At 53.9% G+C, this 15,633-nt stretch overlaps 1 protein-coding gene across 1 annotated transcript in view; it reads left to right on the forward strand.

The window, feature by feature from the left end:
• The first annotated feature begins 12,756 nt into the window (after nucleotides 1–12,756).
• Ergic1 (endoplasmic reticulum-golgi intermediate compartment 1) overlaps nucleotides 12,757–15,633 on the forward strand; it is a 73,170-nt gene continuing 70,293 nt past the window's right edge. The window contains exon 1 of the mRNA XM_078052455.1: nucleotides 12,757–12,878. Coding sequence (XP_077908581.1) covers nucleotides 12,859–12,878 — 20 coding nt within the window. The 5' untranslated portion in view covers nucleotides 12,757–12,858. The remainder of the gene's footprint in view (nucleotides 12,879–15,633) is intronic.

Genomic DNA, 15,633 nt, shown 5'->3' on the forward strand with positions numbered 1-15,633 from the left:
ACAGAAGCAATGCACAGTTAGAACCTGCACTTTGAATTTTGAATATTGACCTTTTCCTAGGCTAGCTTTCTGCCAGATGATGTTCTCTCCTGATGCCGGGCAGTGACATGCAGCGCCAACTCCCAGTCAGCCCTCCAGGGCACACAGGGTCCTCCAGTGTGCTGTGACTGACCTGGGCATTTTCTAGCTCAGGCGGATTCAGCACATTTGACTTGTGATATTTCCAAGTTATGAGGGGTTTATCAGGCTGCAACTCCAGTGTAGTATCTTTATATCTAATGGAATATATGTTATAAATATGTAAGTAAATATTCTTAAATATTTTGGAAAAGAAGTAAAAAGATCTTCATTCATGTTATTTCTACATCAAAAATCCTGAGTGCCAACACAAATCTACCAGAATAAATGAATTCAGCAGAGTTTCAAGACATGTCTAACATAAGAATGTCCTTTCTCTCTAATTTAGCAATGAAGAATTTGAAGTACTTAAAAGTAAATTTGACAAAACACATACAATGGAATGGCACTTGGTCTCAAAAGGAAGGAAATTTTTACACCTTCCACATCATAGATGAACCTTGAGAAATGGCGCTAAATGTAATAAGCCAGTCCCAAAACAACAAACAGCGGATTTTTCCATTTACATAAGGTCCCAAGAGTGGCCAAATCCATAGAGAGAGAAAGTAGAACGGTGGTGTGGAGCTGGGGTGGAGTCATGGTTTAACTGGTACAGAGCCTTAATTTGGGAATATGGAAAATGTTCTGGAGGCAGATGGTGGTACCAGTTACACAGCAATGTGAATGCACCTAATGTCACCAAACTGTACACCCCGGAATGATGAAAAAGGAGAAAACTATGTTACACTTCTTTTCACACTAAGAAATATGCTAGAATATTTGGAAGAGGAAAAAAATCCTGGAAATCACCCATGTATATGTCATCAGGAGCATGAATCAGGTAGACTTTGGTACATTCATATGTAGGATACTACTATACAGTGGAGAAGAGGAGGAATCACACCTGCTCACCTCAGCATGAGTAGGTTTCACAGAGTGAGTGAAAGGCCAGGTGGTGAACCATACCTTCCAATTTGATCAAGGGCAAAAACCTGACAGCATTTTGGGGTATTTTACACACATACACACACTAAAGAAAAGCAAAGGAATGAGTAGTTCCCACAAAATTAAAGATGGCGGCCACCTCTAGGTGGGTTGGGAGAGACATGGGACCAGAGAGGGCCTCGGGGGCTTTCTGAGCTGTTGATGATGGTTTGTTCCTTAACCCGGGTGATGTATATTCATGGGTATCCATTCCATATTTGGCCTTTAAATGATACATGTGTGTCGTCTACGCCTTTTGGTCCATACACAGTATTAGGTAATTTTTTTAAAAATCCTCTGTGTGGAAGACAGATGGAAAGTGCTCTCAATACGAGGGTGGGTCTTGAAAATCTCTTGTACTTTTATAGGAAAAGACCATTAAATTATGTTAAGAAAAAAAGAAATGAAGAGAGCTTTTCCCTCAAGTTTGTTTAGAGAAAAGGGAAGTGAGAGGAGTGAGGTGAAAGCCTTGGGATTCCCCCAATTCTACCAGTAACAAGGCGATGGGGATCCGGGGACAGAGCGCTTCTCAGAGATAATGGGCCTCAGCCGTTATCTGGAGGGGGCGACTGTTCCTCCAAAGGGCGAGCCTGGCCGTCCCTCTTCTCAAAAGTCCCTGCCGGCGTCTGGAGTGGGCAGAGGGTTTGGAGACTGTCTTGAAACCAGAGGGTGTGATAAGGAGAGGAAGCCACTGGGCTCAGCCAGCTCTTGCCAGGACTGATTTTAGGTTAAAAAAAAACAAACAAACAAACAAAAAAATCCCGCACCAATCCCCTTTTCACTGCTGAAGATGAAACAGAGGAATGCGACAGACCTGAGTGACAAGGCTGAGTGAGGAAATGATTCAGGAAAACACAGGGACTTGTAGTCATGGCACAGCTGGGAACAAGACTGCCTTGGAGCTGGGCGTGGTGACCCAGGCCTGTCCTCCCAGAGGCTCAGGAGGCTGAGGCAGGAGGATCGTGAGTTCAAAGCCAGCCTCAGCAACAGTGAGGTGCTAAGCAACTCAGTGAGACCCTGTCTCTCAATAAAATATGAACTGGGGCTGGGGATGAGGCTCAGTGGTCGAGTGCCCCTGAGTTCAATCCCTGGTACCAAAAAAAAAAAAAAAAAGACTGCCTTTGGGTAAGTCTATTCCTGAGGTGTGGGTTTTTCTTTCCACCCTCTATCTGTGTACCTGGTCTCTCCCAGCAGCTCCAAGGCCCCCATTCCCTCACGACACAGACACACTCACCAGCTGGGCCTGGAGACGAAGAGGAGGGTCACAGCAACCCTCCCTTCCACGAGGGAGGCAGCAGTAGTGGCCCTGAGAGTAGAAATGCTGTGATAAGGACAGGTCCCCTGTGGCTGGGGTGGACCTCACAGGCCCAAGGCCCCGGTCCATCCCCGGCACCCACAGACCCATAGCAACACAACAGGACACTGTAGACCAGTGGAGGGCCACGGAACCAGCCTGGGCAGCAGGGAGGCGATCCACAGGAGAGGGCCCTGTCACTGGGACAGGTGAGCTATGGTGAGCTAGGTAGAGGCGGGGAGGCAAAGATTGGGAGCAGGAAACACGTGGTGTGAAGGGCCACAAGTCGTTTGGGAGTTTTATTGTTGCTGTTTGATTTTTGTTTTTTCCCTGAAACTATGATGTGAGGCAGACCTGGCCAGGGGAGGTGGAGAAATGACCAGGAACCATATTTTGAAGGTCCTTTCTCACCAGATAGAAGACCTTAGACTATATCCCCAGGGCACTGGAAGCTGTACAGGTATTTTACAGGGAAGGGAGGTGCAAATAAGTCCCTTCCATCATGATCAATCTGCCATTTAAGTAGCCCATATGATGATATCATAGGCCAGAGGAAACCTAGGGTAACCACCATAGCAGATTAGGTTAACAGCATTGTGTTAGTCAGTTTTCTGTCCCTGTGACAAAATACCTGAGGTCAAACAACTTGCAAAGAGGAAAGGTTTACTTTGGCTCTTGGTTGCAGACCACGGTGGCTTGGCTCCGTTGTCTTGGGACTGTGGTGACATGGTACATCATGGCAGAAGCACATGGCAGACAGGCCTGTTCACCTCTCAGTGGCCAGGAGCAAAAAAAAAAAAAAAAAAAAAGGCAGGACAGGCTGGGGTCCCAATACTAAGGGCTCCCCGATGACCTAACTCTGTCCCATGAGACTCCATCTCCTGAGAACGCACACTGCGAGCCTTTTGGGGAACATTCCAGAACCAGACCACAGAAGACACACACGCTCCCAACTCAGGCACAAGTCCCTCCTGGCGCCGCTTCACCCTCGTCTGAGTGGGGTCTGCAGACGAAGCCTCTGAACATCCTCTGACACTCCCCGTGGGAGACCTGGGCGGAGGTCGGCGGGCGCCTGCGCCACCTGAGAGAACTTCAGGTCCTCAGAATAGGACATGAGACACTATCAGCTTTAAAGGACAAGCAAACACACACACACACACACACACACACACACACACACACACGTAAACTGCAGAGGGAAGGAGTTGGAAGTGCTCACTCCAAAATGAAAACAGGGTCACCACAGCTGAAGCAGAGGAAGGAGGCTTGGAGTTGGAGGGCCAAAGGGGAACCCAGCCTCCTGGGCACTCTTCTAAGGAAAGTGGCTCTTTCTGCAACCTTTGGACCAAATACAGTGAACCCTGGGGGGCCCCGGAGCCCTGGGCAGCGGGCAGGCGCTCACTGTTACCTCTCTCTGGCTCCATGACTCGGGAGACAGGTCTCTTCAGTTCCATTTCCTAACTCGCCCTGATTCCAACCCCGGGCTGAGGCCGCAGTTATTTCTGGCCCGTTATAACCCCTCCATGAATATCTGCAGAGCTTCTCTGCCCAGACCCCTGGCTCTCTTGGAAGCAGGTCAGAGGTCTCTCACGCAGACCTCTGTGCCCAGGTGTTGGCACTCTGAGACTCCACCCTTCAACTCCTCGGAACACGCCCCTGGCTCTAGACTCAGAGCTCCCTGCAGGAGAGCAGAGCCTTCCTCCTTGGCCTTCCCCTTAGAGGCCCAGGCCTCCCAGCACACCAGGAGCCCGGGCTGGTGCCGGGACCCAGCAGCAGCAGCCATCGCCTGGGCCAAGGCAGGGCTGGTGGCAGACGGAATGAGCTCTCCGCTACAGCCCCACATCCCTGCTTAGTGTCCTTCTACATGTGTGACTTCTGAAATTCAACGATTACTATTCCTTTAATTAAATAATTAGTTGGTACAAACAAAAAATAGATTTCACGAGAGCAAACACTCTCTTCACGACTCAGAGGCCAGAGGAGAGTCCCTGGGGCCGTGTGCGCTGGGGACAGAGTGGACAGAGCAGGCAGGTGCTGGGGATTCTGGCTGAACAAGGGGGTCCCTCCCCGGAGGGCAGGGTGCAGTCCTCCTCCACCTAACACTTAAAACGCCCCTGGGACTCGCGTGAGGATTGTTTTGAATTCAATCTGCGTGTCCAGGCCGAGCTGAGAAGGGCAGTCGTTTGGAGAGAGAATGGGAGGAAGCCGTGGCCAGCATTCTGACTCCAGAGAGGCCCCGGCACCCAGAGGGGACAGACTCAGGATCCTGTCAGGCCCAGATCCAAAGCAGTGTGTGTGGGAGGTGCTCGGTGACCACAGGTCCACACCCCAGGCCTCCCAGGGCCATTGGACATGGGCACCAGTTCAATTTTGCAGAAGATGACACTGAGTGGGGAGAGGGACACCTGTGACTGGCCCAGACAGGATCCAGATGCTCTGGAGCCAGGCTCTCACCAGCTGCTTCTTCCTCTGGCTGGAGCTGCTGCAGGCACCCGGACGTCACTGCCGCTTCTGCTGTGAGGACCCTCCTGCGTCACACTCCAGGTGTACAGAGAACGGGGCCACGGATCACGGAAGGCACCCCCAGAATTTTGAGTAAGGCAAAGCTTTTCTCTCTATGAGCCCAAGATCTCAGGTGTTTGTCACAGTGACAGATGCTGATGACAACCTCCAATGCCTATTCAGAATCCCATGCTTCTAGGGTTCTGTGTTGTGACTCTGTTCCCACTGTCCCCAACCTCCAGCAGCAATGGACCGCCTGCGTGATGATGGCCCCACGGGACCTCTGCTGCCTGCAGAGGATGCAGCTGTCCTCACACGGTCTCGACACATCACCCACCGCGCAAAGCTGACAGTTACGCCCAGTGCATGACACTTGATGACAGTGAGCCCCTGGTTCTGGCTTATGCGCTATTCACTGTGATTTCACCCTCACTTTAGAGTGCACTTCTTCTTACTTAAAACAAGTTCATAGAAGCTGTCGTGCTGGTGGCTGCTGCCTGGGTCTTGTGTCCCCTGCAGCTCTTGGCCACATCTTTTACTCCTGTGCTCCATTTAGTCTGTGTGAGTGTCATCGTGATCCTGGGCTAAACAGGCTCAGAGAACCGAGCAGCATGAGGTGTCAGAAGAGCTCAGATCTGGATTATTTGAAGACCTGAGAGATGCATCTCAGAGTCCAGGGTCTGACAGTTTGGTGACCCTGGTAAATCTCCCTGTACCTTGGGATGTCACCCTGAAGTGCTGTACCCAGAGCAGGAGAGGAATCGTAGCAGAGCAGTTCCTGGGAATACTGCAGCTTCAAGTCATCTGTGGCCCTCGTAAATCTCAAGTTCTGAGCGTGAAATAAGGTGGTTCTGGAATGCGTGTTTGCCCCGGGTACGCGGCCAAAGCCACGCAAAATCACCTCAGCTCTAAGATTATTTTTATGCCTATTTTATTTTTCAAACACAATTTTCAGCACATTGTCAAATGTAACTGGATCCATGAGAAGACAGGACACCATGAGAGAAGCCAAGCAGGAATGGCCTCAGGGACGCCAGACATGGAATCATCAGACAGCAACAATGATGCAATTGTGCTTGCCACATTCAGGAGCCTGCCTGAGAACTCTGTAGGAAACTGGAATCCATAAAAAGTAACTGTTACCGGAAGCAGAGGTGTTGTGGGGGCGGGGCGCAGTGCGTACACCTACAATAGCTTTGGCTCAGGAGGCTGAGACAGGAGGATCACGAGTTCCCTTCACCTCAGCAAAGCTGAGGTGCTAATAAACTCAGTGAGACCCTATCTCTAAATAAAATACAAAATAGGGCTGGGGAGGTGGCTCACCCCTGAGTTCAATCCCCAGTACTCCCCTCCAAAGTAATTGTTGCTGAGTGTGATGGCACATGCCTATAATCCCAGAGGCTGGAGAAGCTAAGGCAAGAAGATCACAAATTCAAAGCCAGCCTCCGCAACTTAGCGAGGCCCTAAGCAACGTAGTGAGACCCTGTCTCTAAACAAAATCGAAAAAGGGCTGAGGGTTGGGCTCAGTGGTGGAGTGTTCCTGGGTTCAATCCCCAGTACCAAAAAAAAAAAAGAAGGAGGAGGAGGAGGAGAACAGGAGGAGGAGGGGGGAGGGGGAGGAGAAAAGATAAGAAAAAGAAGTTGTTAGTGTTCTGACCTCCTGGCCTGAAATTGATGGTGCACTGTAGTGGTTAGAGGAGAACTTACAAAAGGTGCTTTCAATAGATCTGGGACCCTGGAGCTAGTAGCAGAGGCACACTGGAGTCCTGAAAGGGTCGGGAAAGGGAGTGGTGGCTGGAACTTGGAAGGGTGGGGCCAGGTGGAGAAGGCCACCTGATAGGAACTGGGTGTCTACTGAAGGACAGAGAACCAATTGCAGTAAAGCTGAGGGACACATATCAAAACTTGATTATTTTTCTCCTTCCAATCTACTACGGGCTCTCTCCACAGGCTGAAATCAACCAGAGAATAAGAAGCCACAAGTGTCGGTCAATCTCCCAGCACACAGAGAAGGCAGGAGAAAAGAGTTACTCTGGAGGCCTGCACAGAAGGCATCTGAGACAATGACACAGAATATCTGAAAAAGAAGCAAATTCAAATTTCAGAGTTGAAAAGTACAATAATTAAAATAAATAATTCAATGAATAAGTTTAACAATAGACTAAACATAGCCAAAGAGAGACTTAGTGAACTGGAAAATAGGTTTGAAGAAAATATGCAAAAATAAACAGAGTTCAAAAGCAACAAAATAAGAGAAATAGAGCAGAGGTAATGTTTAAAAATATAGTTGGTGATAATTTTCCAGAGCATTGAAAAAAATCAATTCACAAATTCTATTTGAGAAACCCACAGGTTGGAGCTTGAGGAACCTCAGCTCACACCTAAACACAATTCCATGACCCTGCAGATACAGAGAGGAGTCATGGGTGATGGAAGAATATGGGCAGTTGGAAGTTGATGGAGTTGCCAACAATTGAGTTGGGAGAGTAGGAAACATTTGAGAAAGTGGAGGAATTACCTGCCAGGCCCCTTGAATTTTGAACCTCCTGACCCCTGGAATTCTTCTTGGTAGCTAGACAAGAGACCGCTTTACTGCCCCCAGACTCTCTCCCAGCCCACAGATTTGAGTCCACTTCCCTTCTCTTGCTTGGAGATGGCAGTGGCCTTCTGCCTGGCCTCCCACTGCCCAGCCTTCACATTGGCCACCAATCAGCCTTCTAAAAATTGCAAATTATCCCACGAGGCTGTGCTTCCCCACTCCTCTGATTTTTATGAAGAAGGATTTCCCCTTAATACTCTGGTGGCCCCCTGACCTCCCCCAGGTGGAGGGTGAATTCTGACTCTGAGTTAGGGACTAGGGGCTGGCCCCTCTTTGCTACTTCCTTCTGGGCAGAGGCAGGGAGCTGTGTGCTGCTCTGCCCTCCCACGCCATGCCCCAGGGGACCTGGCTTCTTCTGCCCCTCCTGTGCCTGTTTGGGTCCATCTGCCGAATTCTGTGGTTCACCATTAGGAAACCCCCCTCCCCCAAAGAAGTGGCTGTGTTCAGAACACAGCAGGAAAAAGAAGGCTGCATAGGGCTCTCTCCCTCCAACTCCAAGAGTGAAAGGCTCCCATGCAGCCTGACTTCAGATGTGTCAGGGCCCTAACCATCTACAGAAGAAAGTTCAAACAAAGTCTGGACAAGCCAGCACCCCCACTGACCTCACCAGCTGGAGGGACATCAGCCCAGGCTACAGCCACCCTGCCCTCCTGCCGCTGGCCTGCACTGCATCCTCACCCAGCACGCGGACAGCCCCTTGGAGACTGTTTTAGGAGTCTCTCTCCCCCTCTTTACACGAGAGGAGATCCTTGTCACAGCATCGTCTTGGAAAAGTCCACGAGGGGAGAAATGAAGCCTCCAGCCAGCAGCCCCGGGAGGGAGCCTGGATCCTCCATCGCTGGGTGCCTTTGGAATGCAGCTCCCATTAGCCAGAAGCACTGGCTGAGTTGCTCCCAGATTCCCGACTCTCACATACCATGTCGCTTTTTAAGTGATAAGTGCTGGGTGATTGGTCACACTCTGGAGGGCTAATGCACCCAGCCTGTGCCCTTCCCTTTCTGCTTGGTCTTGGCTCTGATTCTCCTTCTTCCTGGAATCCTGCCCTGGACCCCTGTCCAGAACACCTAAGCTCAGCCTCTCAGTATCCTCTCCACCTTTTCTGGCAACAGTGCCCGCAGTCCGCTCTAGGAACCGCTCCTCATCTGTGTGCGTAGGATGGGGCTGGCTTTTCCCCAGGCTGTGGGGGCTGATGGTCAGCCTAGGCCGGCCAGTCAGTATGCCCATTCCCTTGAGGCCACCATATAGGGCTGTGTGACCTCGGCCAGACCCTTGACAGTCAGAGTAGGAGCCTTTGCAGGAAGAATTGGGAAAAATAAAATCTGTCTGTGGAGGTTTCTGGGTAGAAAAAAACGTCAGCCTGGAGCTATATTCTGCCAGCATGGGTAAAAGCCCACCTCTAGATGTAGCTGGAAGAAAAAAGATGAGCCCGGGAGAGACAGATTCCTGAGTGATGGTTGAAGGACCTGGATTCAGCTATGCCTGAAACCCACATCTACTCCTCTCCTCTGCTTTCCCTGTTATGGAAAGTGTGTATTGATTCGAGGTGATATCTGACACCCTCAGCTGAGAAAGTTCAGACCAATTCATCCCCATTGCTGGAATCAGGGACCTAATTCTAGGGACCCCAGACTTCTATGCTTCCCATGAGACTGAACTTCCCACATGAAACTGCCGCAGACATTGGTAACCCTGCTGTTGGTTTTTGCTTCAGAGGTCACTCACCTCCTCCCGAGCTCTTGAACTCAGAGCAAGGCCAGTTTCCTTCCACAGCACCTGCCCCTGAGCTGTGCTCAGTGAATAATTGTAGTCATTGTGATGAACACGAGTGTTTCCTGCTGGATCAGAGACCTTAACAGAGTGAGAAGTCACACATTCAGAGACCTGATTGCTACAGACCTAAGTCACCCTCGAGTCCTCTCTGAGACAAAGGATTATTATTTTTGATCTCTCTTCATCAGGACCATGGCTGAGCCAGCCCCACCCATGAACCACAAAGCAGTCTCCCACCACAGAAAAACCAATCTGGCCCAGGTATTCCCCTGCCGAAGACAACCTTCAGTGACATTTGGGTGGAAAGGAGTGAGCCTGTGGATTCAGGAAACTCTGCATCGTAGGACATTCTTTTATTTTTTGATTGGTTCATTCAGCAAGTGTTTAATTGGCACCTACTATGCGCCAGGCACGACGCATGCACCACATCCTCCTGACCGGCATTCCGGGCACCGTACTGGCTATGTCTGGCTGCACTGCCAACCACTCCAAGCTTAGGGGCTTAAAACAGCAAACAGGAACCCAGGCCCGGCTGAGCTGGACGCCTCCTCTGGGTCAGAACATCTCAGAGACTGCAGGCACACTGTCCACCGGCTACCTGGGGCCCACTGGGGTTCAGGGATCGTCTCCAGGCTCATTTGAAGGTAGTAGCTGTGGGGGGCTTGGAAGATCCACCGTGGGCTCACTCGGGTGGCTTCCCCAAGACAATGCTCTGCTCCTGGGCCACTGATCCTGGAGACAGTGAGGGGCAGTGTCTTGGACAGAGGTCACAGCCTTGCAACCTCCTTCTGGAAGCAGCCTGCCCATGCCCCTGCCATACTCTGCTCATTAGAAGCCAGTCAGTAAGTCCAGCCTCCACTCCCAGGGAGGAGTCCTGCTAGGGTACAAATGCCAGGAAGTGGAGTCACCGGGCGCCTCAGAGGCCACCTGCCGCAGAGAGCATTATCCTCTTCATTTCTCGCCCAGATGCCCGGTGGTTGGCAACCTATCTGCTCACCAGCTCGAGAGTTTCCTGACTCTAAGTCCCCAAGCCAGTTGGGGGTGAGATAAAGGAAGGTAGGAAGAAAATGCCAGTAGAAAGAAATGTGACCAGTGACCCATGACCTAGTGGCTTGACATGAGCATTTCTCTTGTCATTCCATGGGTCTGGAGCCCAGAGCAGCTGGCTGGGTGGTTCTGACTCAGGGTTCCCCGGAGGCTGTGGCTAAGCTGTGGGCCCTATCATCCACGAGGCCCCTGGCAGGGTCCAGGAGCCTTGCCACGTAGACCCCCGTGACAGCCAAGCTCAGGCATGCTCAGGACAGGGCGTTGGGCTGCCTCAGAACGAAGAAGCCAAAGAGCTCCACAGGAGGCTCAGTGTCTTTTGAGACCTAGAAGTCATACCCTGTCACCTCTGCAGCATCCTGCAGGTTGGTTCACAGGTCAGCCCTCTTCATTGTAGGAAGCGATGACACAAGGGCTTGGGAGTGCCAGGATGAGGACACTGGATGCTCTGAGGACCTCTGGCCACCACAGGGCCCCACGGGATTGATAGTCCTGCAGCTCAGCTCTTATGAAGTTCACCCCCACCAAAAAAGATCCTCGTCCCTGCCTGCTTCCGTGCACACACCACACACCGTTCCCTCTTGGCTCCACCTCCTGCCATCTCCGGGGAGCGTGGACCATCTGGGATATACAGCTTGGTCTGCTTCTGGACCTCAAGAGTCCCTGCAGAGACCCTTGTGGGTGGGCCCTCTGGTGGCCCCTGTTCTGGGGGAAGACCCGTCCCTTCAACATGCATTGCTGTGTCCCCTTCACAACAGGCTCCGGTTGGACGCTGGGCTACGATGGCCAGCAAACAGACCCTGCCTCCTTCTGCAGTGTCCACTCAAGGTGGGGAGGTAGGTACTAACCAGTTAGTGACAATCTAATCACACATTGTGCCAAGTTCTCCCAAGGAAATCCTTGGCACACCATGGTTGTGTAACAGGGGACTGGCCTGTTTCACGCATAGTAATTGAGCAGTCAGGTAATTAACTGGGCTGGAAGGCTGTGAGCACTGGGTTCAGGCAGGAGGGTCCAAACCCCCAAAGCAACAGGGGCTTAAACAGGGAGATTCTCACTTCTCTCTTGTGTAAAAGCCTGGGTAGGTATCTGAGGACAGGGAAGGCACCCAGCTTCTGTTGCCCTGTGACACCCAAGTACTTTATCTGTGATCCACATTTGGAAAAGGGAGGGCACAGGGTCAAATGTCACCTGCACAGAATGTCCCTCTACACAGGGCCAGCTGTCCTCTGCACCGAGCCACTGCTTAGGCACTTGTCCCATAGGCTGAGCTGCAAAGGCCCTCTCATCCCTCTGAGGACGGATTGAAGACAGTGACCCATCCGCTCCCACTGGTCACCTTAGGATAACTGATTAGAATGGTGCCCAGTTTCCTCCATGGTTACTTCAGGAAACCTAAGTACAACACTGTGCACTTGAGTTATTCTGGAGACTTAACCTCTGGCAGGAGTCCTGGGTGGTGGGCTCCCGGTAAACAGGGACATGGCAACTCACCTCCCTGTCTCCCTCCTGCAGCACTTTTCTTGTACCCTGCCTCCATGGCCTTGGTGTCCCTGACTGCCACCTAACAGCCCAGCTCTTGGGGCACCAGCCCCCACCTCCCCCTGGATTTTTCTCGTGGTACCAACATCTGGAGGAAGGGACAGCGCCAGAACCCCAGGAGAGGTCAGAGGTCAGAAAGAGCTTTCATGGCCTGCCTGTGTCTGTCCCACTGCCATCCCCTCAGCCCCACAATCACTCTGCCCTTCTGTGACAATGTGCATTGCCACCTTAGGCCAAGCCACAGAGCTGTCCGTCCGCCTCTGGCAGCCCTGCAAGTCCTGGATGGCCTGGCACTCTGCAAATACCAGGTGGGGCAATGAGAAGCTGAAGAGGACCTGCTAGCTTGGGGAGGAGCCCGCACCAGGTGCAGGCACCCTGCTGAGCCAGCCTCCCAAATGTTCTCACTCCATCCCCCAAGAAACCCCATCTCCCAGTGAACAGGTGTCATCAGCTGCTTTGTGCAGATGTGGAAGGGGAGATCAGAGACAGTGATTTTCCCAGAGAGGCACAGCAGGGTAGGCAGTGGGTCCACTTTACCCATCTCAGACCTCCTGCCTTCCCCTAATACCAGGCCCTCACTTGGAGCTGGGCACTTGCACGGACCAAACGGGGACCTTCCCATTTAATTCACAGCTCAAAGAAGTTGTTTTGCAAATGCAAAGATCAGGGCCCCGACGGGCAAAGCCATTTGCCGCAGGCCACCCGGAGGAACGAGGAGGAAGACCCAGCGAAGGCTCAAAGGGACGGGTGCAGGATTCCCGGGGCTCCCCTCCGCTGGGGGCCTCGATTCCCGCCCCGCCTACAGCCACGGCCAGGCTCACCGAGCGGAAGGGGCGGCGGCGGCGGCCAATGGGCTGCTCGGAGCGTCACTTCCCGCGGCGGCAGCGGCGGCGGGGGCGGGGCGCCGGCGGGGGCGGGGCGGCCAGGAGGCGGCGGCACGGGCTGGACCCACGCGGCGCGCGGCCCGCCCGGCCTGCAGCGCTCCCTCCCCGGCGGCGGCGGCACGATGCCCTTTGACTTCAGGAGGTGAGTGGGGCGGCCCGGCCCCTGGGACCCCCCCCCCGGGACCCTCCGCGGCGCTCGGCAGCCGCGCACGTTCCTGCCCTGCGCGCCAAAGCAGCCCCCGCGCGGTGCACGCCTTGGCAGGCCCTGGGACCCCCGCCCTGCAGCGAGCCGGCCGGAGGCGCGGAGGCCCCGCGGGCAGCCCGCCGGCCCACCCTCCCGCCGACCGCAGAGCCCCTTCCCCAGCGCCCGCACCCCTTGCATTCCCTCCCCCAACCCCCAGATGGGAACCCACGAGCATCCCCTCCTCCCTCTCCCGGCCTCCTTTAGTGGACCCCACCCTAGGTGACAGGTGGGGCCAGGGCACCTCGCCTGGGCCCCTGGGATCCGCAGCGGCTTGCACCCTCAGCCAGCCCCGCAGCAGCGGGAGAGGGCTGGATTTCCAGAGCCCGAGGCACCCCCAGGCAGGGCAGATCAGGAGGCCTGTCCAGATGAAGGCCTGTCCCCACCCCCACCCCGACCCCAGCCCAGTCTCTGTGCTCCGGGGCTGGGGGCACTACGGGAAGGGAAGGAGGCCTGGCAGGCTTGGAAAGGGCTCTGCAGAGGGGCCAGCAGGGTCTGGCCTTGGCTTTCTGCAGTCACAACAATGGGCCCTTTGTGGGGTCCAGCTGCCTCGCTGGCCCCTGTCATGCTGGACCAGGCATTCTGGAAGTCGGCCCGCAACCGGGTCTCCACCACACGTTCCCTTGAGGTGCGGAGCTCCAGGGGATGCCCTTGAAGGCCGGGAAAATAGCAGGGCTTTTTAGGAGGAGCTGGATTAGCATCCTGGCTCGATGCCCACACTGAGCAGCGGGGGTATATTCCAAAAATCAGGGGCAAGGGCTCTAGGTTGGGACCTCCCCTCACTGCTCAGCCACCTGACCCCAGCAAGTGTCTGAACCCTCTCAGCTTCTGGTTTCACCACTTTCAAATTGGGTCTAAAAATAAGGTCCCCACCTGTGAGGCCCCGGTTCAGGAGAGGGCTGAACAGCTGTGCAGCTTCACCGCTTTGAAGTAGGGCATTAGTGCAGGAGGGGCTTCTCTGTGCCAGCCTGTGCTGCCAGCATCAGGAAGAGTCAAGCACAGGTGAAGTAGTACAGTGACAGTCCCCCGGAAGGGAAGGTCCTAGCCTGCTGTCAACCATGGCATGGGAGCATGCTGGGGTGTAGGTTTGGAGAAGACATCATCCTTGAACCTCTTGACCAGCTGACGTGGTTTTCCTGCTCAACGTGGGCACCGAGGCCACCTGGCAAACATTTCCTAGCTTCCTGCTCCTTCGGGGCAGCCCTGAGGCTGGCACTGAGGTCCCTGATACAAATGCATGCAGACTCAGGGCACTTTGAACAAAGAACGCCCCACCGATGGAATTCAGGGCAGTCCTCATGCCGACAGATGGGGCCACTAGAGCCGTTTGCACACCCACTCCTAGTTTCAGTCACCTCCCTTGCTTGGACTGAGGAGATTCCTGCCCCCTCGTTTGTCAAATGATTTTGAGCTTGTTGGAGAAATTGCTTCCTCTGGTCACTTAATCCTTTCACTCTGCACCCCCATCGTACAGAGGAGGAAGTAGAGGCTGAGGGGCTTACCCTAGGCTTCCTGGGTGCTGCAGGGAAGGATAGGCCTGGATCCTGGTTGGAAGTTTGGGGGGCAGGAAAGGTGAAATAAGGAAACCAAGTGAGCCAGTGCTAGCCTTTGGCCTTGGAGGCGCTTGCTGTCACCGGCATTGGTGTTTAAGGGGGACTGGTGCAGCCTTCTGGCAGCTGCCCAGAGCTCTGTGGGCATGCCTCTGGCCCTGAGCGCCCTGGGGCCCACTGCAGCATGGTTGAGGGTGGATTCCACACTTGGTGGCTGCACGTTGGAGGACGAGCCCTGTGCACCCAGGCGACCTGTGCTTTTTAAGACCTCTTAACCAAAGGGTCTAGGATTCGGGTGCTGAGGAAGTTCCCCTGTCCCCACGCACCTTCCCCCTATTCAGTGTTTGCTTATCAAGTATTCACTGAGTGCCTGCACCGTGCTCAGCCCTCTGCCACGTGCTCCACTGTGGGGAGGCCGGTGGCAGGTGGCCCAGCCTGCTCAGTGGCCCCAGAGGAGGAGGGAGGAGGGCTAATGGAGCCTGAGGACTGGAAGTGCCAGCGAGCGAGCAAGGACCATCCAGCATTGCACAGGCAGACTTGAGGCCCATCCCCGTTCCACCTGGGAGAGGGAGCTAATCTTCACTTTAGATAAAGGAGGGGGAGACTCCTTGGGTGGGAGGTCTTTGTCCTGGGCAGCGGGAGAGGCAGTGACTAGGCCTTGACATGGGCTTCAGAGCCTTAGCTGGGGAGAAGAGGAGACCCAGAGGCTCTCATTGCCCAGTTGGAGGAGGGGCAGAGGGGCGTGCTCTGCCATGACTCCCCAGCCCCAGTTCAAGGCCAGGGGCAAACTGGCTTCCTAGTGCACTTCCTGGTGCTCTTCCTGTAGCAGGAGAAGAAACAGAAACCTTGAGCTTGCCACGCTCCTCTCTCCTGCCCTTAGGACCTTGTGCACCTTAGGAGCTCCAGGAAAAGGACAGGGTCCAGGCCAGACCCCGGGGAAGTCCAGCACATGCCGCAGGGTGCTGCCGGAAGTTCCAGCTGCTGCAATTGTTCTTCTTGTCGTTTCATTTTAACACCTTTCACCCAGCACCCCGTCATTTGCTTAATTCTGAGGCTTATTCTTCTCCTTCCCGTTACTCTGTGGGCACCCTAGGGCAAGGATTTGT

This window comes from Ictidomys tridecemlineatus, chromosome 1 (assembly GCF_052094955.1).
Source record: "Ictidomys tridecemlineatus isolate mIctTri1 chromosome 1, mIctTri1.hap1, whole genome shotgun sequence".
Taxonomy (NCBI): domain Eukaryota; kingdom Metazoa; phylum Chordata; class Mammalia; order Rodentia; family Sciuridae; genus Ictidomys; species Ictidomys tridecemlineatus.